The following is a 25,876-nucleotide window of genomic DNA, read 5'->3' on the forward strand; positions in this document are numbered from 1 at the left end:
GAAGTTGGTGAATTGAAGACGCATTTTTTGAAGTAGGAAGGTCTCCTGGGTTTCTGGTATGGGCAACTGGATAGACAGTGATGACATGAATAGAGATGGGAAAAACTGCATTGGGAGTCAAGAATATATTACTTTGTAGGAAATGAGCTGAACTTAAAGGATATGGATTCATGGGTGGTAATGTGCTTGATTATGGTGAAGAAATAGACATAGTTGTCTTATTAATCAAATGAACATGGGTCAACTTAAAGCAAGTCTACCTTGAAGGATCATCATTTCAATATACAAACAGTCCAGACAAGCTGTCCCTTCGTATGGAGGAGAGAAAGAGAATTGGTGGAAATGCTGATTTAGTAATCTACCCCATTGATCTGTCAGTTCCATGAGGGCAGGGATTATGGAAGTTTTGTTCATCACTATACTCCAGCACTTTGCATAATTCTTGGAACTTAGTAGGTGCTCAGTAAATGTTGAATACACAAATGAAACAAATCCCATTTAGTGGTCACTGGAAGAGATAACCGAAAAGTAGGAAGCAATCTACAGAGGCAGAATTAGAAAAGGCACAGCTTTCTCCCATTTATTGGGTGCCAGTCACTGCTCTAAGACTTTATATACATTATCTCATTTAATCATTCCAATAACCATAGAGATAGGTACTATTACTGGAGACAAATGGTGTTTTCAAAATGGCATAACCAAAATGCTTTATATGTATATATCTCTTCCCACATGACTCCAATCCAAGTGGCTAGATGTCTGTTGGGAACATAACAGCACAATGAAAATAATTAAGTTATCAGCAACATCACTGATAATAATTCATCTGAGGGGCACCACTGGTGTAACCAACATCTGTTGCCCATGAAATGAAGATAGATGAAGTTGATACGAAATATGAAGCCTTAAAAATCTTTTAAATATCTGGATTAGTTGCATCCCACCCATTCCTATGTGTGGTTTTCTTATTTGGGAACTTCAATGGAACTGACTTGGAAAACAGGATGCAATACTACACATATTATTTGCCTCAAATTAAGATCTAAAAGAGATAAGGAAATTCACAAGGTATCTAATCTGACAGCAAACACTTTTCATTTCATGCTTTCTAACTTACCAATGAAGAAAAGCAGGTGCTTGTGGAAATTTTCCTATCTAACAGGTTTATTAGTGGGTCTATTATGATCTCATAAAGAAGTTATCATCTTGATAATCAAACACAGGTTTCAGCTCTTCTATTCTGAGGGAAATTTCCATCTGATTTTTTCCAGTCCTTTCCCAGGCAGTGGTTTTTGCATCAATGTGCATCACAGATTATAACAGTTAAATCTGGAGTGTCACCTAGTACATATTATTTATTGGCTACGTATCTGAGGGTTCTTGCTCTGGGGAATATTTAATTCCTCATATTTACAGCCAAAATAATCTCCTAGTTTGCCAGTAGGACTCTTGACTTTTTCCTCTGGGGAAACAATCCAACTTGTTTAAGAGAATGATTTCCCCCCAACTTTGGGCAACACTCTCAAACAAAGTAATCTCTGCTTGTTACATAGAAACACCAAGGTCAGTATCTCAAATGCCTGGGCTTTTGTTTCTGCGAGGTCATTCAAAGGGAATGTTTAATGTGGAGCTTTGTTCAGATGTTGTCTTTACTTTTTAGACGAAGGTCTAAGAGTTTAAAATCCTTGCATTTCAACACATCTGGTGGAAACAGAACTGGCTCCCTCTCTAGAGGTAGCTCTGGATGTGGTGTGGATTTGTATCTCACTGTTCCTGGTGTGCTGTCCCTGGCATTAGGGTTGTCCTGCATCGGTTCTTTCACTTATACTGAGGGGCTGGGTCTCTGTCGCCAAGAAGCCAGCAAACAACCCCAGTGTGTCTGCTTGGATGAGAAGGGGTGAAGACCTAGAAAGAATGAGATCTCCAGCATTGCCAAGGCTGCTGAGAACCTGGACATCCAAATAGAGATGGGAGGACCACACGGAATTGGTAAGGATGCCATGAGGAACCAAGAAGGAATAGGAAGGGGAGGGCTTAGGTCAGGGATGCACACAGAATCTGGCTAGAAGGAAGCTTCTCGATGGGGCTAGATGATGCTGGGGCTCAGAGGAAGCACCAGAGTGGACGGGGTGTGGGCCAGGACTGCCTGAGTCATAGCAGATACTTATACGTAAGGGTTAATAGATGGTCTAGGAGGACAGTCCCAGCAGAGTGGGCACAGTTGAGTGTGTCTGTGTGATTCCTATTTCCAAGTGATCTGTATACATAAGATTCTGTTTATATGAAATGTCTTATGGAGGATGTTGATCAACTAGTCCGTATTTCCAACCAGAGGACTGGTTGACAGCAGGTTAGAAGGAAGAATTGAGAAGCCAAGAGAAAGGTCATATACTAGAATCCATTACCAAGCTAAGCCAAGACTCTGATAATCTAAAGATTTTTGACAATCAGGTTTAACCATCACTCTGAGACTGGTGGGCAGAGTTCAGTCGTGAGACAGGAGACTGTACTAATTATTATTCAAGGCCTTTCCCTTGTGATTCTATAAAATATGAAAAAAACATCTAAATCACTTCATCTAAAAAATGAAGTGTGTCTTTTCATAACAACAAGCTCTTCTTTTTCTTTTCAACAAGCTCTTGATTCTACTCTCATGTTGACTTTGTTTAAGAAACATAAAGGCAGACCTCATCTGGAAAGTATGATATCAAAAAGGATGCAATGCTCATGCCCATGGTTCAGAACTGCCTTTGCCAGTTATAATGACAAGTGAAGTGAGTATTGCATGAACATCACACAATCAGAAAAGGCAAAGGGATTCCAGCCTGTACCCACTGTTCCACCGGGGGCGGGGGGAAGAATGTTGAGTGCAAAGATAGACTTAGGGATCAAAGTTTCAAATCTGCTCAGCGCAAGACCTGGAAAACCATGTGGGCTCGTCACATAGAAAAAAGATAGTAGCTGCAATCCACATATGTTGATTACTGCTTTCCACACTGTAGGCACTGAGCAAATATTTATGGGGATGAATGAATACATGAAAGCTATAGCCATCATAGAAGTGTACCATAAACCAAATGTCATGTTTTCCTAAAGGTTTCAAGACAGAAACACCTGGAATCTGACGCCCAGTGCTAATGCTGAACTGATTTGGCAGTTATTTAAATTCAAAGAGGCCACCCCAAAGGTACTCTTTCAGTTGGAGCAGAGCTATTAGAAATCACACCATGAGCGCTTACTATGAGTAGCTGAAGGCTACTGGCTTCTCCTATTTAATCCCTACAGCAACCTTGTGGCTCAGGTACTATTAGGATTCCTCTTTACAAATAAGGAGACTGAGGATTAAAGAGGTGACCTCACTTGCCCAGGGTCACAGAGCCAGGAAGCAAGTAGCGTTAGCCTTCACATATAGCATGTGTTTTTCCAGAACCGCCATTTTCTTCCCTAAGTTATACTGAAGAGAGGGCTTGGTTAAGAAAACAGGCTGCTCACCCCTGCTTACCCACGGTGATAACAGAAAACCAGGACTTTAAAGAAATGTCCCTTAAGACTATTTTAGAGACCTCTGTGACTCCTTAGTCTCCCAGGAAGAGGATGGTTACGCAACCTATTTCTGACTTTAATACTTTCTTCACAAACTCTTTAACACCCTGGGAATAAAGACTCTATGAAAAGTAAATACACCATCATGTACAATAATATAAATATAAATAAAGAGCCACATTTCTCTTTGCCCAAAGCCACACTCTGGTTTTCTCTTGGCCATTTGTCAAGGTCGATTCACCTTTGGCATTCAGCCTGATGCCACATGGTGAACGATCATCTCTATTCACTGGTGAACGGCCCTTTGCGTGGTCATGAATGGAAGGTTACAGGTTGTAAATTTTGGCCTGCCGATCCACCAGGGATTAAGCTCTCAAATCTCTGAGCTATAGGTCATCTCAGCATATTTTATATATATTTTTATTCAGTCCATGTATTTATTTTACAAATTCAATGCTATGGAAAAGGAGACACGTCATGCTCACTGTCACACAGTAAAGAAGGAATAGACGTAGGCTTATGACTAGGAGCTCCTGTACCTAGCAAGGAACACTATTTGGTACCCTTTGCACTGGGGATTTGTGACCAGATTCTGGCGCTCTGTGTGTTGCTTGGGAACCACAGCTAACCAGGCATCCTGATTCCTTCCACTCCAACTCAGTCATGATCACATAGAGCTAGCAGGATGGGCTGGGGCCAGCCAAGGCAGGTGTAGATTCTGCGCCTCTGGCTTTGAGGAATTACCAACACCAATATGAACAAGCATGGGTTTCACCACCTCTTCTTCTAAGGTACCAGTTAAAAACAAATTCCATGGGGTGGCTGTGCATGGGATTCCACAGCTCAGCACATGGGTGCGTGTCTTCACCTTGCTCTAAAATGTAGCCCTTCGAGGCACAGGTTTTGGAGTCAGACAGACCTACGCTGGAGTGCTATGGGCCATTTTACCACAGTGCCATTTGGAGCAAGTTACTCTCAGCTCAGATCTGTTCTCTGTAAAATGGGGATAACAGCACTATGTATACGCAGCAGGGCTGCCTTACAATTAGATGAGATAATGCATACAGAGCTCTTGGTGCTTTGGCCCGACAGTGTAAAAATCAATACATGTTCACTGTTCCTGCTACTCCTACTCCTACTCAGTGGACTCTTTAAAAATATCTCCTAACATGCAGTTTAAAAGGTGAGTATTTTTAAAAATATATGTTTACTCATGGAGTCTAAAATTAACATTCTAATACAGGCACTGCTGGGTGAACGAGGAACTCAGTCTGGCAAAATCTCCCTCTTGTGAATGGGTGAAGAGCTCTTCTTTCTAAAGGTCACAGAGAAATCCCCAGAGCAGACATAAATGTTGATGAGTCCTCTTCTTCTGCAGCGCCCTTTTCACTCTCATAGACTATTACTTATTAATATGGTCTCTTCTAACCAGAGAAGACAGACAGACAAGAAAAAGAAGGGCACCATATCTGAAAGCCACATCTCTTTTTCACTCCGTCACTTCCTGCTCACGCTTATTATCTCAAAAACTCCTTGTGTTTCCCGTTTGCTTTTTGGTATGTTGTTTCTTTCAATGTCCTGAAGCACACAATCCACATCAGTGATAACCATTACCAAACACACATTCACTCACTTCCCTGCTCGGTTCAGCTCAGCTGTGGCAGTGCTAAGAGTCCTTTGTCGGAAAGCGTATCTGCTCATTGGAGATGTGAACAAGTTTAGGGAAATTTTTATAGGGCTTCTCACAATTCAAGAATGGCTCTGAACAGGGGCATCAGGGATCCAAAAGGACCGAGGAGGAAGGAGAGAAAGCTTGGCCAGGAAACAAGGGCTGTGACTTGAGGGCATTAAGCCAGTGTTGACAGGCCTGCCTGATGGCCGTTCGTGTCCAGGACCACCATGGCACTTATTACCATGAAAAGGAGCTGAGAAAGCATGAGATTGGCAGGGAACACCAAGGAAGAAAGCGGATGTAGGAATCACAGTCATCGCAGCTGGATGGGGCATCGGGCCATCCTTCCAGCCCCATTACCCCCCAGTACGCCCAGCCTTTGCAGTGCTACAAAGGTCTAAGACTGTGGGAGAAAGGGAACTAAGGTTCACATGTCAACTCTTGGAGCACGCTTGAAGGCTCCTGTCAATACTATATCCAAGTAGGCGGCCTTGCATATGCCTCGCAAGGGAGGTGGCAGGGCCAGGAACAGAAGGGGAGGCAGTGAGAGATGCTCATGACCGCCACCTCCCATCACCCCACAAGAATTATGAGGTACTGGGCTCTCCAGCCACACAGCCTGCGGCCTCATAACATAACAACTTCTTATTAGAGGTGGGAAATACATTTTAACATGAAATACAGTAGCCTATGAAATTAGCTATGGAACTTGCGAAACCCAAATTGGGGTTCTTCTTATTCTGCAGGAGTGTAAATATTAGTTTTTCTCCCCATCAAGATAGAAACAAAAACCAAGAAAATTCGCAGAAGCCACACGTGGTGATTTCTAGAGCGGACACATCCAATGGTGCCCTCAGGGATTTGAGGTCTATTATGTCATCAGGCTCTGTTACCACTAACATGCCCTCTGATTCCCCATTCCCAAGCACAGTGCCTGTTTTGTAAAGCTTCTTTTCCCTTTCAAGGTTAGACGTGATGATTCTTTGTAACCCAACATCAGCCAAATCACGATATTGGCATTTTTCAGGAAAGAGGTGAAGATGGTACCAGGACCCACACCCTGTGCTAGCCACAGAAGTATTTCTGAAGGCAGACTGGAAGATGGGAAGGGTAATGGGTGAGGTTTTTGTTCCAGCATCCTTTATTCTCAGCTGTTTCAAAGGTGGGTGCAGAAGAGTCTGAGTGAGTGAGTGATGGAAAAGTTATGGCTGGTGGGAACAGGGACCCCACGCTTCTTGGCGCTCTGAAGGTGGACTGTAAGGGCCCAGGCTGGAGGATTCAAGGCTACCTGGGGATGTCATTCTGCTAGAAGATGACAGCCCTTGGGTAGACCCACTCATGACTTGGGCTACTGTCCCAGACAGCCAGGGACAGACCTGGGAAGCTAAAGTCACCTTTGGGAATGTTTCTGTAAAAAAGCAATGCAGGCAGGCTGTCTTTGGACTTTCATGCACCCAACCAATGTCCAGTCCTTGAGTTTCTTCCTCCTCCCAAAGAGCTTTCAGTCATTTAAACGACACTAGGGCAGGGTTCATTTAATTGCCTCTTCCAGCCTTGCTTTCTCTGCCTGTCTGGCCATTCCTGCATCAGTTTCGTGTGAAAGGAACATCTTTATCTGCCAGTATGTCAAATGTCTTACACTGAAAAATTTACAACTATTGGGGGAAAGTAGTTCATGCAGTGAATTTGCTTTTGGGTGGATATTAATGCCACCCCAGAATGGAAATATGCATACCTATCTGAGTCTGTAATCAGAGAAATATACCTCAGTGAGAGGGAAAAAGGTCATCTTAACCATTATTGAATGAGATGTTCCTCCTCCAACTTTGCAATGCTCTACTGGTACTTCAGATAAGACCAAGTTACTATCAATATGCGCTAGTCAAGTCCTTTGTGGCTTTCCTTGTCTCCTCCTCCTGCTTACCTTTTGCTAAAGAAAAGGCTCAAAAGTACCGCTATGAAAGAATGAGATGAGAAGAAATAAAACCCAGCTAAAATGTAAGTGGCTCACAACATGGAAGACTGGGCATACAAGTGGCTAAAATCATGGTTGATGGTTTTCTGTGAAATTTAAATGATTCCTGCACTACTCTTGAGATTTATTCTAATGAAAATCCAAGGGTTGAGGCACAAGCACGTGGTAGTTATGAATTCAGTTTTGGAATCAATCAGACCTGCTGTGACCACTGCTATCTATTCCTTTGTGATCTTATGCAAGATGCTTAACCAGGTATGAGATGATGGTGAGTAAGCATCTTAAACCTAACATGTCTAAAACGGACGTCCTGATCTTCCTATTATCTTCATTTCAATCAATGGAAACTATCCATCCACTTGTCCACTGCACAAAATTTGGAGTCATTCCAACTCCTTTCTCTTGTATCCCATATCTAAACTTGGAGCGAATCCTTTGGCATTATCTTAAAAATATGTCAGAATCCTACCACTTCTTGGGACTTCCCTGGTGATCCAGTGGTTGGACTCCGCACTCCCAATGCAGGGGGCCTGGGTTCGATCCCTGGTCAGGGAACTAGATCTCACATGCATGACGTAACTAAGAGTTCGCATGCCGCAACTAAGGAGCTCACGTGCTGTGACGAAGCCGCCACTAATACTTGGCGCAGCCTAAATAAATATTTTTAAAAACCAAAAGAATCCAAAAAAAGAATCCTACCACTTCTCACCACTTCCACTGAGCACTCTCATGTGAGTTACTCCAACGGCTTCTAATGTTCTCCCTGTTTCTATCTTTGTTCCTCCTATAGCTTCCCCTAAATTCAGAAGCCAGACTCATTCTTTTAAAACAAATCCACGTTTCTACTCAACTCTCCCCCCCAATGGCTTCCTACCTCACTAAGTGTAAGCAAAAATCCCTCCAATGGTCCTTTGCTCTCCCTCTCCCACGATCAACTTCCACGTTCCCTTCCATCAATTTCATCTCTAATTTCATACCCCACCATCCACACCCCCCCTCTATTCCAGCCACCTTGGCCTCGCGACTGCCAAGATATGCCTGGCATACTCCCGTCTCCAGGTCTTCACCTGAAATACTCTTCTCCTGGGTATCCACATAGCTTACTTTTGTATTTTCCTGGATCTCTGCTCAAATGTCACCTTTTATTGGAGACTTGCCTGACCTTAAAGTTACAGTTCCCACCTTCTCTTCTATGCTATTTTCTCTCTTCTTTAATTTATTTTTATCCATGGCACCACTCACTTTCTTTCACAATACATATTTCAACTTTTGTTTTACTTGTGATTTATAGGTTATCTCCGCCTCCCCACTAGAATGTAAGCTTGATGAGTTCAAGGATTTTTGTCTGTTTTGTTCACTGCTATCTCCCCAGTGCTCAGAGCAGTGCCTAGTTTATAGCAAACACTTGAATACTTAGGGATCACACAAACGCATGTGTGAATGAATAGTATCTAATACAGCCTAGAGCCACTTATCTCACAAGAATTTTTAAGGATGAAGCAAACATTCTACACAATGCTCAGTTCATTGGTAGGGTCCAAATAAATAACTCGTGCTCTCTCCTATCGCCTGTGTCTATTCAATCTAAAACTGGCTAAGTACTCTTGCGGTTTAATATTTAATTCATAGTTACAGAACTGAATACTGCACGGGAGACATCTAAGAGGAAGGTTATCTGAGAATATGATGTAAGATAATGGACAGCAAGGGTTGGAAGCTCGGAACTCAGAAGACCACACTGTCCTGCACAGGCAAGGCTAACACTGAAAGCTTGGCTAACAGCCACTGAGACCACCATATACTCTTAGGGTCACAAAATGTTGTTTCTCCCTCCCAAAGATGTCACCTTAGATTGACACTTTTGCCAGATGGAAAAAATGTAGATATACAGACTGAAAATAGACTACAAAGAAATGTAACAGACCAGAATGGGTTCTCTCTAGGCCAGATACTGTCTATCTCCATTCTGGCTGGAAACATCTAAAAGCAAAGCAAAGCAAAGCAAAACAAAACAAACTAAAGACTTATACCATCTGTTCCAAAATAATGTGTCTAAGTTTGAGCCTGATTTTTTTTAAGTTCCCTTTCATTTAGAAAAATGCTCTCAGAGTATAGGGTATTCAGGATTACAAAACCAACATCAAGCCTGAGACTTTGTAACTGTAGATTGAATTTGATCTCCTGTACACTCTCTACAAGCTGGCCACCACAAGCCTCCCTACTAAGTGAGGTGGTTATTACCCAAATAATAGGATTAGGCCACATTCAGATATATCTAGTTTTCTTAGTTCAGCAGATCTTTCCTTACAGATGTGCTAATTCACATTGTTCTAGCATGCTATAAATGTGCAGGGGAAAACCAACCCTTTTCAGAGCTCTGGTCTGAGAGTGTTGGGTGACCAAGCCCAATTTCTGAGCTCCTTTGAAAACCATTCAAAATCCAGTGAAGTGTTAAAAGGGCCTATTCAAAAATTCAGACCCCAAAGACTCAGTTTCAATGGCTTTTAAAAAGCAGAGGAGAGCTAAACTGGTTTCCACCAGGGCAAGAGCCTATTTTTGGATGTGTCACAAATCAAAATCAGTATTTCTAGAAGTTCTGAAAGCCCTTCCAGAGAGGGAGTGGGAAAGCATGAAGCTTGAGAGTCAGTCGGGTCTGGATCCAAAAATTACTGATTGTAGGATGCTGGGACACTTGCTTAGCCTGCGTGGAGCTCACTTTTCCTACCTGCATAATGGACACAATAGGGACCATTTTGTAAGGATTATATGAGGATTTGCAATAATGCTTACAAGGCACTAGGCCCAAAGCTTGGCTCACAGAAGATGATCCGTAAATGTGGGCCTTTTGTTATTCTTTCTCCACTTCTGGTCAAATCCATCTGGCCTACTGCAGACAGGCACTTTTTTTTTTTCTTTTGCAGTACGCGGGCCTCTCACTGTTGTGGCCTCTCCCGTTGCGGAGCACAGGCTCCGGACGCACGGGCTCGGCGGCCATGGCTCACAGGCCCAGCCGCTCTGCAGCATGTGGGATCTTCCCGGACCAGGGCACGAACCCATGTCCCCTGCATCGGCAGGCGGACCCTCAACCACTGTGCCACCAGGGAAGCCCCAGACAGGCACTTTTATGCGCCACATCAAGACATGTAAGACCACTGGTCATCAGTTGGTGACTGGGATGTGGAGAAACACATTCATTCAGAGAAGTAAGATTTCATTAGTGGCTGTATCGTCTCATAGCCCGGAATAACTGGTAAGGTTATAATTAGGTAAAAGGCAAAACTCCATTTCTAATTTGAAAGAGCTTTTGACATAGTTAGTCCATTGGTAATTTAAGGTTCCAATTACTTCTGGAAGGTAGCACTCATTTGTCTTATGGGTAACAAAGGTTTCTTCTACATTGAGCTCCAACGTGTATGTCTTTCTTTTTATAAGAATTTCCGGTCTTTTATCCAATAAAGTTTAAACATTGTGGGAAGAATCCAATATTTCATTGCAGTTTAGGTCCTACCATAAAACTTCTGAGGTTGATGACAGTGTCTGGGTTCATTTTGCTTGCCTTTCCTCTACCAATAGATTTCTTCTCCAGTCTCAAAGATTTGGAGTCACTATTAGAGTTTATGGTCATCATTGGTGACCTTTTTGAAGAAGAAGAATTGAGATTGATTTTCCTTCTAGGGCCAGGAGATGGATCATCTAAAATGTTCTCTGTGCCACGGATCTCGGAGTTGCACCTGCCATTCTGATCATAAATACGTGTGTCTGTGTGGCAGGGGGGTCTGAGGTTGGCAAATATATAGCAATTGCCATCTGCTAAAGCAGAAAAGATTTGAAAAGTGGGAAAGGAGAGGTATGAAGGGGTAGAATTTCAGAAACTTTCTTCCCCGGGAAGTTCATGTATTGAAAAGCCAGGTATCTGGCCGGCCAGCCACATATCTGAAAAAGGTGATCAGGGCTTCCTCTGCTAGATTAAAAAAAAAACAACTGGTGGGAAAATAACTGTGAAAACCTGGTGGTCTCTACAACAATGATTTATCTTCCCTGAGAGGAGGAAGAGAACAATTTTAAAACCTCTAAGACTTCTCTGACTTAAAAAAAAAAAAAAGGAATTTGGAATCAAACAAATTTGGGAAATGCTGTAGACTATACCTACTTAATGCCTATGAGAATATGGAAAGGAAAGTTCTGCTGTAAGACACTCATTGAACCACGAGGGAGAGATGATATTGCCCCCAGAGGACATCTGCCAATGTCGGAAGACATTTTTGGATTAATTATGCTTTCATAAAAGTACTCCCCCCAAAAAACTCCTAAATATTCAACTCTGAAACCAATTCCTAGATATAGTTAGTGTATTACACATGTGCAAATTCTACCATGAATGAGGTAAGTGCTGTCTATCGATATCTATCGATATCTACCTATCTATCTATCTATCTATCATCTCTATACTATCAGTGCTATCAGTTCATGCAATCCAAAAGTATGAACATGTTGGAATAACGCTTGTTTTCGTAGAAATTCCCATCCTCATTTATGCCTTTCTATCCAAAGTTAGTGACCCCTGCCAAGGTTGCCATGCGGAACGTCTATGGACCACACTGCGCACATCTGTACACATCAACAACTTCCCCTCTTGGCTCCAGAAAAGATTGAATGATACTGCTTGTTGGTTTGCAAATTCATAGTCTGGTGAGACAACTTTGAAACCTCCTATTTTCAGTTCATTCTTGAAAATCTTTGACCTTGCTGGCTTCCTAGGATTCCACATACTACTTGATGGAAAATCTGACTCTCCAGAGAGAAGTGTTTTCTGATAGCTAACCACAGTCATTCCACAGGGCTTGCAACTGTGACTTCAGCCTTGACTTCCGATCATGAGTCCTCTCTCTCCTATGGGGACCATGCTGTGCACTATAGGATGCTTGGCAACATCCCTGGCTTCTCTTCATTAGGTGCCAGTAATACCCGCCCCTCCCCCTCAAACCCATTTATGACAACCAACGATGTCTCCAGACATTACCCAATGTCCACTGGGGGATAAAAATCACCCCCGATTGAGAACCCTGAATAATCCCAAGGTTTTCAGAAAGTCCTTCAACAAGCTCTCAAAACTGAATTGATTTTAATTCATTTGGTGGGGGGCAGGGCACACAGAGCTTTCTTTTGGATAGGGGGTGGTAAAGGGCCCACTGAACATTAACAGGGTGAAAATCCTAGGCTAAAAGGGTTGGGAATCCCTGGTCTTAGAGAACATGACATGTACAATGTAAAATCAATTCCCAGGCACAGCAGTGAAGATCGCAACTACAATGAAACGAACAGGCTCTTCTGGACAGCACTATCCTCCCTGACATCACAGTTGTGACCTAACACTGCTAAGCGGTTCCCAGATGCTTCACAGCTGATTAAGAGACAACCAAGGAGGAAATCATGATTTCACTAAGAAAGTGCCAACCGCAATGCAGGAATAGGTGAGTTGGTTGGGTGAGGGCTTTTTATGAACACAAGGAAAACAAACAGCACATATTTGTGGAAAAGTTCTTTAGCTCTCAAAGGATTCTGGGCTTTGACTGGGGAGCAATGGATTAAAAAAGGGGAGTCTGCATTTGGCCAAGTATTTACTAGAATTTACTAGCAAGACCGGCAATGAAAGTCTGGATTTCCCTGGGAAAAGGGGAGCAAAAAACCACACCATTCCCAGAGACCCTTGCATTTTAGCTGCCTGGGTGGGAGGGGCGGAGGGAGGTAGGGGGGGAGGAGGAAGAAGAAGTTCATGAGAAAAAAGCCAATGAAAAACTAGGAAAGATGCCGTTTACGCTGAGCTCGGACTAGAGCACCCACTTTTATTATGATGTTACAATGCAAATCTGAGATTAAAAACAGCTTCCTAAAATGTGTCAGAATTTTTAAAGCCCTGAAATAAATCCAGACCTACTCTCCGCTTCCTTGTAAAGTAAAATACACACTCTGAACATATTTACGTTTCTTTAAGCATTAAAAAAGAAATATTTTGAAAATTTTCAAACTTAAAGAAAAATCCTAAGAACATCACAAAGAACTCCCTCTGCCCCTTATTCAGATTCCCTGTCAACATTTCACCATATTTGCTCCCTCCTTCGTCCTCCCTAAATATACACATATATGCCATTATTATTTTTTCTTTTCCTGAAAAACTTGCAGACATAATGTGCCATCATCTCTCAAACTCTAATTTCCCCAAATCAAGGACACTTTCCTACATAACTACCAGACAACTCTCCAAGTCAGGAAATCACTATTGATACACCAGCAGCATCCAAACCTGTGTGTTTCTTTTTATGATTCCCTCCTGCAAGTTAGCTCTTTATTTCCATAGTTTAGGCCAGTGCAATAAGGATATCAGCTTCTGAGCAGTTCATTCATTCACTCATTCATTTCAATATTGTTGATAGTATGCCTACTGTGTGTAAGGCACCAAGCTTGGACAGTGGGCATCTACAGCCCAAAGGAAATTAAAGTTTGGGGCAATTCAGTAAATGATTCGGTTAAAAGGATTTTCACTTGAAACGTGGTGGCTATGTCTACATTTCTTCCTTTGTTCTAGTTAGAAAAAGGGAGCAAAACTACGTTTTGTTTCGTTGTTTTTAATGTCATCTCTTCCCTCACTTCATCTTACACACCTCCCAAACCATAACCACATCTTAACATGCACTTGCCACATGGATGGAGGAATACATCAGTATTTGGGCGAACGAGGGGCAAAGAACGAGGTGAATGCAAGGGCAGAACTCACAGTGGTTGACTGTCCCACCAATGGGAAGGAATAAGCCTTCGCATTGCCTGAAGAGTTCAACTCCTGTAGCTTAGTTTTAGCTCAAGAAAGAGTATGGAAGATATCTCAATGCATTTAATGTGTTTTATTTCAAGCAGACAGTTATTAGTGTGAGATCACTTCTTAATAAATTTTAATTTCATCATTTTTCATAATTCACTTGTAGTGCGACAGCATATCACATTCTACAATAAACCTAATCGTACAAACATCTACAAATCCCCTAACTGGCTTGACCAAAATCTAATTTCTCATCCTGATTACCTATATATCTACTGAACAAAGAAAACACTTAGATTTATTACCTCCAGTTATTCTATTTCTCTTTGTATATTAAAATGTCAGAAATATCACTTAATGTGTGCTTAATAAATACTTCACGCTTTTTTCCCCCCAAGTCTTCTAGAAAGCCCCAATCTTGCTCTTTACCTGGTTTAATTTTAAGAAAAACAATTTTCTCATATTCATCCCTTTAGAGCTCTGAGCAAAATCTGTAAATGGCTCAATAATTCCAGAATGTTTCAAGCAGTTACAATCTGGAAAAACAGAAAGTCTTAAATTGTATACATCCTCTTTCCACAGCTTTTCACCACTTCACCAACTAAACAGCAAGATGAGGGGATTATATCTTGGTTACCAAGCTCAGAACCTGGTTCAGCCACAGTTTGACCTAGAACCAACTAGCTAATTTATCTGACGGTGCTAAGCTCATCAAGTAGAAGAGATTAAATTTGATAATGTGAGTGAATTGCTTTGCATAACTTCTAGCAGAAAGTAAACGCTCCAAAATGTAAGTGATCGTTATAATAAAAAGTCAAAGCTGTCACAATAATTATGGGATGAAATGCACTGTATAAAACTGAGGAGAAACAGCTCTTCTGCAGATAACTGAAAAAATCCATTCATCTACTTTCTGAGATACTTCAGAAGAAGGTGGCTTAGAGAGAGTTATTTGACTTATTTCCCATTTTAGTACATAGACAACCTAAGAGTGAGGATAATAAATGAAAAAGGGCTTCTAAAAACAGACCACCTGAACGGTTTATAGTTTAATTCAGATGTCACCCTAAAGGGGCAAAAAAACCCCACAACTCTATCTGGTCGCTAGAAAAGAGAACTAACTGATGACATCGTCAGCCAATTTGCAGCCAATGTCGTTACATACATTTTAATTTCTGAGTGCATCAGTACAGGGTATGAACATGAAACAATCCATAATGGTTTTCTTAACACTGGGGAGGCAAAGTTAAATGACGGCAATTATAGTGATGGAGGAGACACAGCCTCAACTCTGATTCTTCTGAAGTGTCTTTGAGACAGCTCCATAAACCTAATCTACTCAACCTTTACCTACAGGGCTCAGGGAATACGAAAGTTGCCTTCTTGAAACTTCTCCTTCAAAGAGGGAATGGTCTCTTGGAATTCAAGCTTCTACAAGGTGGCTACCTGGCGTTGTCCATTTTTGCCCTCTCCTAAAAAGCATCATTACACCTTGCCCTTTTGACCCATAGAACACATAAACATTCTTTCTCCTTAACTGAACTTACTGCCATGATGAACTTGAACTCTGAGATGCAAAAGAGGAGAGTTTGTTTTAACAGCTGCTTTTATGTGGAGGCCCTGGAGTTACTACTCTAAAGACAGCTGGTTCTAAAAGCCTCTTTTTTTTTTTTAGGTTTGACCATTGTATTTTTCTTTTTTTTAACATCTTTATTGGAGTATAATTGCTTTACACTGTTGTGTTAGTTTCTGCTGTATAACAAAGTGAATCAGCTATACGTTTACATATATCTCCATATCCCCTCCCTCTTGCGTCTCCCTCACACCCTCCTCATCCCACCCCTCTAGGTGGTCACAAAGCACCGAGCTGATCTCCCTGTGCTACTTTTTCAATGCCCAGCTGTCAGGGAACACCCACTAAAGTGTTCCCAAACAATGGTGCAAAACAGAATGACAAGAGGATGGTACATATTAGATGCAAGGGCATCCTACATAGGGACCCATTACAGGCTGACATAGGGCTTTTCTCCCCAATTTATTTTTATACGTTTACTGATCCCTTGGCTAGTTGAATATTAATTGCTAATTGCCTGAGGTTGCCCTGTCTAATACGGTCGCCACCAGGCACAGGTGGCTGTTTATATTTAGAGTAATTAAGTTAAGTACAATTTAAAATGCAAAATCCTATTGTACTTGGCCACATAATAAGTGCTTAATATTAGCCACATGTGGCTAGTGGCTTCCATATTGGAAAGGAAAGATAGAGAACATTTCCAACATTGTGGAAAGCTATTGGACTGCTTTGGCCAAGGCATAACCTCATTCTAATAAGAGAAAGGGGATGCAGGCCTGGCTAAGAATGGTGGCTTTGTAGGTTCAGCCTACATTGATTCTTTTCCATACTACTTCCTGTACACTCTTTTGGCTGCCAAGTTCCTATTTTATAAATTTCTGGAAAGGGATGTTGCAGTGATTAAAACAATCCATGAAAATGAACAACAGCAAGAACAAAGATGGTGATGTGGCAATCCACACCTTCCAGATCTTTTTATTGGCACCTATTAAATCACAAAGGGGGAAATGTACTCTCAGCCACAACTTCCCACGCTGGTGTGAAGGCTGAGGACCCCAGAGAGGAGAGGCAGAAAGCCAGGCCCTCCACTTATCCTGGCTCTCAGACCCCTGAACTCATGTTTGGGTTCTAACGTAAAGGTGAACAGAAGCATATTTCCTGACAGGAGGTTTTGAAAGGTTCCATGCCATCAGCGAGAGGGCATTTATCACTGAAAATTATTGAGCAACTGCACATTTAAAAGGAAAGACGAGATCAATAATTTATATCGGTTGAACAAAGATCATTAGCAACATGTATATATATATATATATATATATATATATATATATATATATATCCTAATAGTAATTTGTATTTTTATGGTTGTAGTGAGGCTTCCAGGAAAAAATTGTCAGTTCTATATGTGTTCAAATTTCCTGTTTCCCCACTAGAATGAATAGCTCTGACTGCTCACTGCTGTATCCTTAGCATGCAGAACAGGCTAGCCCCCCAGTAGGCCCATAACGAGTATTCGCTGAAAAATGAATGACTTTTTTTTTTTTTTAAAGGAATGACCCACAGTCTTTTACGCCCTCCTCATAAATCTTCCTCAACTGCCTTTAATAATCAGGATTCCCTCCCAGCCAATTAGACTCGGACTCAGCCTCTACCTCCCACTCCACATTCCAAAGTTTCCATTCCTATCCATTCCAAAAGGGCAACTCGCTGACCTGAGTCGGCGGGGAGGACCTTCACTCCTTCTCAGGGTCTAACGTCTCTCCTACCCTTGCCCCCATCCCCACCTTTGGACTTTTTAAGACTGTAAAAACAGAAATCTGTCAAGCTATCAAGAAATATCAGCTGTCAGAAAGCAGGAACAGAATCTCTGATAGGCATACAATCACTGTAAATACGGAGGGGGAAAAAAAAAAAAAGTCCAGCTAAGTTTTATCTCCAATGAAACAGATGCAGGCCAGTGTTTTGCTTTTTTGGAGCACATGTGAGATGAGTGGTTTATAGAGTCTTAATCTACCCTGAGTTCAAATAAACTTTGTAATTTCATATGTCATAATGTTTTCATTAAAAAAAAAACCTATCTTATTTTTTATACTCCATATTGATAGAGGCAAATAATGTGTTTCTTATTTCTTTCTTAAAAGACACTAGAAGTATGTTTAAGATCTGTCTTCATTAGTAAAGAAAAAAATATCTTATATTTATATAAAAATGCATACACATTTGATGTGATATTCCTTATAGCCCAAATCTTTATATCATCCTCCGAATCTGGCTATTATGATATTTTTCAAATAAAAAAGAGAGATGTTTTGCCATTCCCTAAACATAATCAGTTGTTTGAAGTGTTCATAGCTGCCGGTTATGGGAATTTACCAGTAAAAGTTATAAATTTAGATTTTCTACTGCTGGAGTCAAAGGGGCAATGCCAGTATTAGCTAAATAATGTTGAGTCTAGATGGAGTGTGAGTTTTAGGCATATCCTTTTATTGAATATAAGCAGGAGTTTAAAAAATTCATTCTGAACATGAGCTGTTTCTTTCTATCAAAACAAACAGGACATTGGGAGACACTGCTTTGGAAAAGATCCCTGGTGTTCTCCTTACTGGCTACAAGTTATAAATCCTTCTTTCTCCCAGGGGAGAAAAACAAAAAAAGGTATACTGACATTGAAGTTGTATCGCTAAAGTACATTATCACACAGTCAAATGGGTTCATAAAAACACCTCTCTCAACAGGGTAACATGGGGGCTAAATGTGACACAGATTTGCTTAACTTGGCTTGGTACACAGTAAATACTCAGTAAACGTTAGCTACGATCACCTGCTTTGGAGAAGTTATCTTATTCAGCACCTCATAAAAAAACCCTCAAATGCATATAGGGACTCCCTTATTTTGGTCCTTTCCCCCCCAGTTACCATAACAAACTACAGTGCAAAATGGAGGCTCAGCAGGGGAGTGGAACCAGCAAAGATCTGAGGTCACCTTTATGACTTATCATTTTTTGAAAAGTGCAGGTTCTCTTAAAACTTTCAAGTTACTGTTATGTTTTCTTTAATAAGAAATGCTTCTGAAATGTATTGCAGGTGAACAAATAACAAAACTGACAAATGTTGTAAGTCTTTTATAGTTATCTGAACACGAAGAATAAGGTATGATCAAATTGATGCACATTAGGTGAGCTTTTTCCTGTACCTGGCTCCTCTGACATATTCAGAACCATTTCTCCTAATCACTGGTTTTGTCTTCTGGCTATGCCTTAGCATTATCTACAAATTCAATAAATGGAGTATTCATATTTCATAGGTGAGACTCAGTGAATCAGGACAACAGTATTAGAGAAGAAAAAAAACCCAACAAAATATTAGGCCTCGTATGTTTTTGTTTATATCACTAAGCATCATTTCCAATCCAGAAATTTTTTTTTAAAGTATCCCTTTAAAATACACACTTTTTTTTTTTTTTGTGGTACGCGGGCCTCTCACTGTCGTGGCCTCTCCCGTTGCGGAGCACAGGCTCCGGACGCGCAGGCTCAGCGGCCATGGCTCACGGGCCCAGCCGCTCCGCGGCACGTGGGATCTTCCCGGACCGGGGCACGAACCCGCGTCCCCTGCATCGGCAGGCGGACTCTCAACCACTGCGCCACCAGGGAAGCCCTAAAATACACATTTTGAACTATCCAATTACATAAAGCTTGCCACTTGGCTAACTCAGATTTGGGAGAGGATGGTACAGGTTGGAGGGGATTTACAAAATTAAAACGTGTCTTTAAAACCAAAAGAAACATACACATGCGTTTCTAAGCACACAGCCTATTTGCCTTTACAGTCTGCTGATAAACACTGATTTTTAAACATAGTACGTAAAATTAAATAACATGGAAAAAATAAATATGCTTTATTATATAAACACATAGAAATCTGTACTGCTCAAAATATTCAGATAATACTAGGCTTGGCTGCTTAAAATGTATTCGGAAAGTATGGTAGTGATATTTACAATCTTTATTTTTGCTAGAGATAGATGTGGTGAGGTGATAAAATATGATGTCAGACATTTTCTCTTCCTACCTACAGAAGCTGCAAACTTTAATATGAAAATGAGGTAGACACAAATTCATAAGTTGGCCAGGCAGAAACAAAAGCACAGTTCCTTCGTGAGCTCATAAATTCTCATTATTCGGGTCGACAGGCATTATTCCAAAGCACCTAAAGCAAGGCTCAGAGAACACATTTAGGTTTTGGCATGAAAAACTCACACAAGCAATTTCTCCTAAGGAGAACCATGGTCTCCAAGGCAATGAGCAAGCAGATACATGGGGCAATGCAAAAGGGAAGGCTGGAGGACCATCTTGGATAGGTGACATCACCTAGCAACCTTTTTGATTTCATCTTGAAGCAGCTTACTCTAGAATGCTACAGATTTTTTAACCCACTTCCCACTACAGTTTGACAGCTCTCTTTCCAATTTATCCCTCTAGTCACGGGATGTGTGCGTGCAATAGGCAAATCAGTGTTAAGAACCTTATTTCAAAAATAAAACATCACCAAGTCAGAGTGCAAGGACACGTTCAAAAGAGGACAGAAAAGACGAAATCTGGGGAAGGTGTTTTCCACAATCACGATTCTAAATCTCCAGTGACTTGAGCCAGAATTAAGGGTCTTAAAATGAGTACCTGAAGCCTACATTCACAAAAGCTTCATTTTAGAGAGCCTGGGCACCACGCTAACAGCCATTTGCAGTTTCTCTCCTAAATACTGCTCCTTGGTAACAACTGTTGAACTAGCCTATCTTCATTTTGACCTTGGAGAAGACTCACACGGCAACAGCTGCTTCTCGACACTATCTCCAGCTTGGGAGTACTTGGGGAAAGAAAGCAACAAGGCCGGAGGGGGACTAAAGGCTACCCTTGGTCTCTAATAAATCGAGTTCACTTTCTCTTGAAAGCAACATGTTAGCACCTTGAATACAGTTTTTGTTGTTGTTAATGTCACTCTCAGTTACAAAGATGAAGCACCACAGAAGTGGCTTTATGGCTGTTAACACAATTCACTGAGGTATGCTTCAATCTAGAATTACTAAGAAATTGTACCAAAGCATCAATAAAAGTCAACATAAAAGTAAAATCCAAATCCTACAGTAAGAATCTAAAAGGCTGCCCTCACACACATAATTTAAGTAATATATTACAAATGAATCTATTTAAATAAAACGCTTTTGATTTAGTTGTTGTAAAAATCACAATAAAAAGCCTTGTAGAAGTGGCCTTGCTCCCAGGCTGCAGAGGCATTTGAATATATATTTGAATAATGATCACTTTACAAAGGAAGCATTAAAATCGCATAGGCAGCAAAAATATTTTCAAAATCTGTGTATTTGCTCCTGTGCATTACAGAGCATTTAGAAGCTCTCTCTCTCTTCTTCTCTGTGTGTTTCAGAAAACTATGTGCAGGCCCAAGAACAACTACAGTAAGAAAAACTTAAAGTCTTCAGTTAATGAGCAGATCGTATTTTAAAATTTAAGCACTTAAGCTCTTAAAATATCTGTGGGACAGGGTGGGGATCCGGTGTAAAAAGAAATTAAGCTGTGTTTAGAAAGTGTTCAAGAAAGAGAATGCTGTGGAAATTAATGTATATATACTATATATTGTATATATATTATATACAATATATAGTGTATAATATTATATATTATATTAGGTATACACACACACATACCCTCTGAGGGTTAGGAGATGTTTTTTGGTCGATATTAAAGAAATGCAACTTTTTAGAGAGCTACTAGATTTTTTGAGATATACTCCAGTGTGGTATTGGCGTTGGCTGAGTGAAAAGGGGTGAAAATATAATGGGCTCAAGAGGGAAAATTTCATGAAAAATAATATGTAATAGGTGACTTAGGGAAGCTGGAATGTCAGAAGATGTTCTTGATATTTTAAGGTTATTTCTGATCTTTTTCAAAATGTTCATTTTGGGAGAGTGCCAGTATTGCAGACAAAATACTCTGGGTGAACAATACATCTGAAATGCCCTTGAATAAAATCCTTAGAGCCCAGCTGAATAGTACCAGTTGACATAACGCTCTAAATTCTTCTAGATTTCTACTTAATACAAAGTACAGTAGTTATACAGCTAGAGTTCTACCTGCAGACACAATCTCCGACACTGAAACCCCTGACTCTTAGAAGTGTCAACAGGTATTAGCCATGTCAGGTCAGTTAATCTGCTCTTTAGCTGGTTTTAGGAATGGTTAAGACTTTTCCTCAGAACCCTATGGAATAAAAAAGGCTTTTGGATATGACTTAATATAATATTAATTCAGCTTCAGTGCAATGAATGTATTCACAGGAATGTTTACTCTGTTTACACGAAACAGCCCTAATGACTCCATACCTATGGCACAATTTAGCCACAGTCTCGTTTTGACATAGCCTATCCTTCTGTTTGCCAAGAGCTGCCCCAGAAGTTTGCATAGTATTTACAATGGCGAATCTGTCTCCCAATGTCATTTAAAAGTAGATCGCAAAGGAAGCCTAGGACCAAAGAAAAAAAATGGTCTCAAACAGGCTTTGTGTCTTGATAGAAGAGAGAACATTTCAGATGCCTTGAATGGCATCAGGTCACTGAGTCCACTTTTGAATTTTCCAAATGGTTTCAGTCAATTTTGTGGGCACAAGCTTTTTGGTGATTGTGTTGAGAGCTGTACCCGAGTCACAGAGAGGCAAGGTATAGTCTCTGAATCAAAAATTGCTTTGGCCTCAATAAGCAGGTATCTTCCCACCAAAGTCAAAACTACCAGCTTAGAAAAGGAAAGAATACCTGCTTTTGAGTTGTCGGCTTACATCACTTTGGAGCTTAATAACGGCACGGAGTTATTTACTTTCTTAAAAAACACACACACACACACACAAATATATACAGTCTAGTTATAGGAAAGGATGCTACTTCTGGGCATCGGCAAAGGCCTGTTTGAGGTACAAGTCACCTGTAAAGTCACTTTGGCAATCTCATAAAAAAAATTAATTCTGTTGTATGTCAATATGAAGAAAATAGCAGACTGTGTATAGCACAGTTTCAGGGATGCCCTTGTGAGGAGGATAATTATCTGTCCCAAAGGAGTGACCCAGAACACCTTGGAATTGGGCATGTTAGTTACATATTTTGCTTAACAAACATGAATAGTTAGGGCCGTACCGAACTCCAAGGGCCAGTACTCCATGCAGCGTCTTGAGGACAAGCATGTGTGTTACATTGCTCTCGATCTGGAGGCTTGTCAAGAATTTCACAGCTCAGATCTAGAAACCGTTCCCCGCTGGGCCGCTGACAGACCACCAGTCTTGTCCGCAAGCCTCCGCCGCACAGTTTGGTACACTGGAAGAAGAAAAAGGAAGGCTGCAGTTATTTTGCCTGAAGAGCCAGTGGCAAATTTTCTTTTCCTGTAAGAAACACGTCTTAGCCAGACTCTATTACAGCATCAGGCAAGGTAAGTCTGTAGGCAGAATGAAGCTGAGTTACCAAAAGTAATATACGCAGCAGACCGGAGCCCTCTACTTTCGTGGTAGGTATTGTTTATTGAGCATTAGCTCTTCATCTGCACTAAGTGCTTTTATATATATTATCTCATCAAGAGGAGAGTGTAATTATTTGCCGCATTTTATATATGGGGCAACTGAGCTTAAGAGAGTTTCACTTGATCAAAGTCAATTCAACAGCAGGTGTCTAGGATAAGACTACAGTCTTTTTTTGAGGTATTCAAAACCAAAAATCAAAGAAACAAAAATCTAAAAACTACTCAGTACCAAATAAAGGAAATAATGACTTAGCTGGTTTTATTTTCTGGCAACCTCTAAGACGTTGTCACCAACCTTTGTCTATTCTGTGACTCTAGTCTCCATAGACCTTTCTGACGTTCAAATATTTTATGTTATCTCTGAATCTGAGGCTAATGATGGCTCTCCCCTAGGATGAGTAAACAGTATGGTGGGAACATTGGATAAGGTTCTGACTGTTGGCTAGACCCACACTTCTGAGGCAGGAACAAGTTGTATTTCTTGGACAGTACCGCTGTGCTCACATCCAGGAACACTGACTGTTCCCCCTGCTGTGTCAAGGCCAGATCTCCCACAGAATTTGGAATGATCTGGTCCGTGCTGACAGCCAGCATCCCAGCAAATGCGTGTACTCTCCTGGCTTCTATCCAATTACAGAAGCTTAAGCACAGGCCCCACGGGACAGAACTTTACGAGGAGTTTTGGGAAACCCACAATACACACGTCTCCAAACCTGACTTCCCCTTCCGGCCTTTCAGCAAAGCCCTCCAGAATGACGTATTATCACCGAAAGTTAACAAACTCTCCGTTATGAGTGCCTATGACTACTAGGTTACGTGGATGAAAGCATGAAATGTGGACACGTGATTTCGTTTAGCCAGGGGTGTGGACAAACATGCCCGTCCATCTCATGTGTCTTTGTTCCCCTCTTGGCGGGGTGGGGGGAGTCTCCACGATGTTAATCCTCGTGTGTTATTTTATAAATTTTACAGTCAAGACAGAACAACTCAACAAACTCTAAATATGGGTTCTCCCTGTGGATTCAAGAGTACAGAGATATATTCTTTGTTAATTAACTACAAAACAATAAGCATCTAAGTCCTACACATGATAGTGGCTCAAAACCCCATTCGATAATAATAGTAATGCTAATGATAATCAGTATTATTGGGAGTAATAATACTGATTATCATTATTATAAAAGCAGTTAACTGTGATTGAAGGCTATGGGCTAGGCTTTTGACACGCACTATCTCATATAATAGATGTGAACACTGTCAAGTGAGTGCCATTATTATTCCCATTTATAGACGAGAATACAGACATTCGGCAAAGTTGTATTATTTGTTAAAGCCACAAAGCTTGTAAGAGCCAGGCCTGGGAATGGGACCCAGTTTTGTCTGCTCCAAATATTCTATTGCCTTTCATCGGTCATAGCAGGCAATTCTTAAAAGGTAACAGCTGAAGAATTTTATTATTTGAGACTATACAGCTAATTATTCATTTCTACAATTAAAATGCATCACCTTTGATAGGAACAGCAGCTCCTATTCATTCTGGTTCATCAGGGATTTGAAATATTAGGAGACACGATGCCATGGGAACAAGGGTGCATCACGAACACCCCAAGACTATGAAGAAGATGGCAAAATTTCCATTCACTGATTTAACACACATTTTCAATCACTTTAAAAGCACCCATGTTTTAATCAGCAGAGGTTAACGATTTAAAGTAGCATTTATCTGCCTTCTTTCCTAACTTTCCTCTCCTGTGTAGTCAAGCTGTCTCTACTTGGTAATAAATGCACTTTTAAAATAGTCCAGAATTAAGACTGTTCTCCTAGTTAACCTGAAATCAAGAAGCTTTAACTAGAGCTACTTCTTTTCTTCAAATAAACTATGAACAATAACACTGTTTGGTGTTTGTTTTTTCCCAAAGGATGTATAAGTGGAGTTTGCTCTCACCTCTCCCCAGCTGCCATAAGCCCACTGAGGGCAAGGGCCAGATTCGCAGGATCTCTGCTCATCGGGTTTGATTCTTTCCACGCAGTCGTTGGCGGTGTATCCATTTTCATCCTGACACACAACAACACGCCGCTGGGACCCACCAGCACAGGTACTGGAACACTGAACACAGCAGACATCAGTCAACAGGTTAATCCCTACCTCGATCTCCATCTCAGGGACACAAAAAGCAGCTGGTTGAAGGGTCAGAGACAAATGTGGCAGAAACCATTCTCAAGTCATCCACAATGGACAGAAAGCAATCCTGAGAACCTCCCTTCCGTGGGGCTGTTTAAAGTTCACGTCTTAGCAACACCTGGAGGGCAGAAACACGGCTCCCCCCTTGAGCAGGTTAGGTCTCAGCAGGTGTTTCATCAATGCCTAATGAGTGATCATGTCTTGGGATTTCCAAAGCTGTCCTATTCATCCTTTGCATCTCTGAGAGGTACAGACGTGCTGACTGACACCACAGTCTACTGGGAAATTCTCTTCTTTGCAAAACTGCAAGCGCTTATTTAGAAACAACATTTAACTTCCCATTCAACACCGGGGTCAAATCACATGATTCAGGAATTGCCAGTTGCTGAAATTAAGCTTCTGTACTAACTCCTTCAATTACCCAAGGAAAGCATCACGGAATGTCACTTACATATCATTTCCTTGCAGGTAACGTTCCTGTCTCTCCCTTGGCAGAAGCCTCTACTTCGGAGGCTAACGGTAGCAAGATTTGTTTTCCTTCTTTATTTTTAT

At 41.1% G+C, this 25,876-nt stretch overlaps 1 protein-coding gene and 1 long non-coding RNA gene across 14 annotated transcripts in view; one reads left to right on the forward strand and one right to left on the reverse strand.

Moving 5' to 3' along the window:
- Positions 1 to 25,876, reverse strand: part of ADAMTS9 (ADAM metallopeptidase with thrombospondin type 1 motif 9) — a 220,343-nt gene that overhangs the window by 106,799 nt on the left and 87,668 nt on the right. For all 6 annotated transcript variants that reach the window (XR_003796732.1, XM_029243139.1, XM_029243140.1 and 3 more), the window contains exons 27-28: positions 25,088 to 25,249; positions 22,767 to 22,943 (exon numbers count right to left, since the gene is read on the reverse strand). Coding sequence is in view for 5 of the 6 variants with exons in the window: in XM_029243139.1 (XP_029098972.1) it covers positions 22,767 to 22,943; positions 25,088 to 25,249 (339 nt within the window). In the remaining variant the exon portion in view is untranslated. The remainder of the gene's footprint in view (positions 1 to 22,766; positions 22,944 to 25,087; positions 25,250 to 25,876) is intronic.
- LOC114907454 overlaps positions 1 to 25,876 on the forward strand; it is a 39,639-nt gene that overhangs the window by 9,337 nt on the left and 4,426 nt on the right. For 3 of the 8 annotated variants that reach the window (XR_003796734.1, XR_003796735.1, XR_003796736.1), the window contains 4 exons: positions 1,798 to 11,879; positions 12,474 to 12,661; positions 14,584 to 14,740; positions 25,062 to 25,238. This is a non-coding gene — a long non-coding RNA (uncharacterized LOC114907454). Of the gene's footprint in view, positions 1 to 1,797; positions 11,880 to 12,473; positions 12,662 to 14,583; positions 14,741 to 15,357; positions 19,828 to 25,061; positions 25,239 to 25,876 lie in introns of those variants that run through there. The other 5 variants (XR_003796738.1, XR_003796740.1, XR_003796737.1 and 2 more) reach the window with 5 other exon arrangements.

The sequence above is a fragment of the Monodon monoceros genome, unplaced genomic scaffold, assembly GCF_005190385.1.
Source record: "Monodon monoceros isolate NGI ecotype Baffin Bay Population unplaced genomic scaffold, NGI_Narwhal_1 Super_Scaffold_3, whole genome shotgun sequence".
Classification (NCBI taxonomy): Eukaryota; Metazoa; Chordata; class Mammalia; order Artiodactyla; family Monodontidae; genus Monodon; species Monodon monoceros.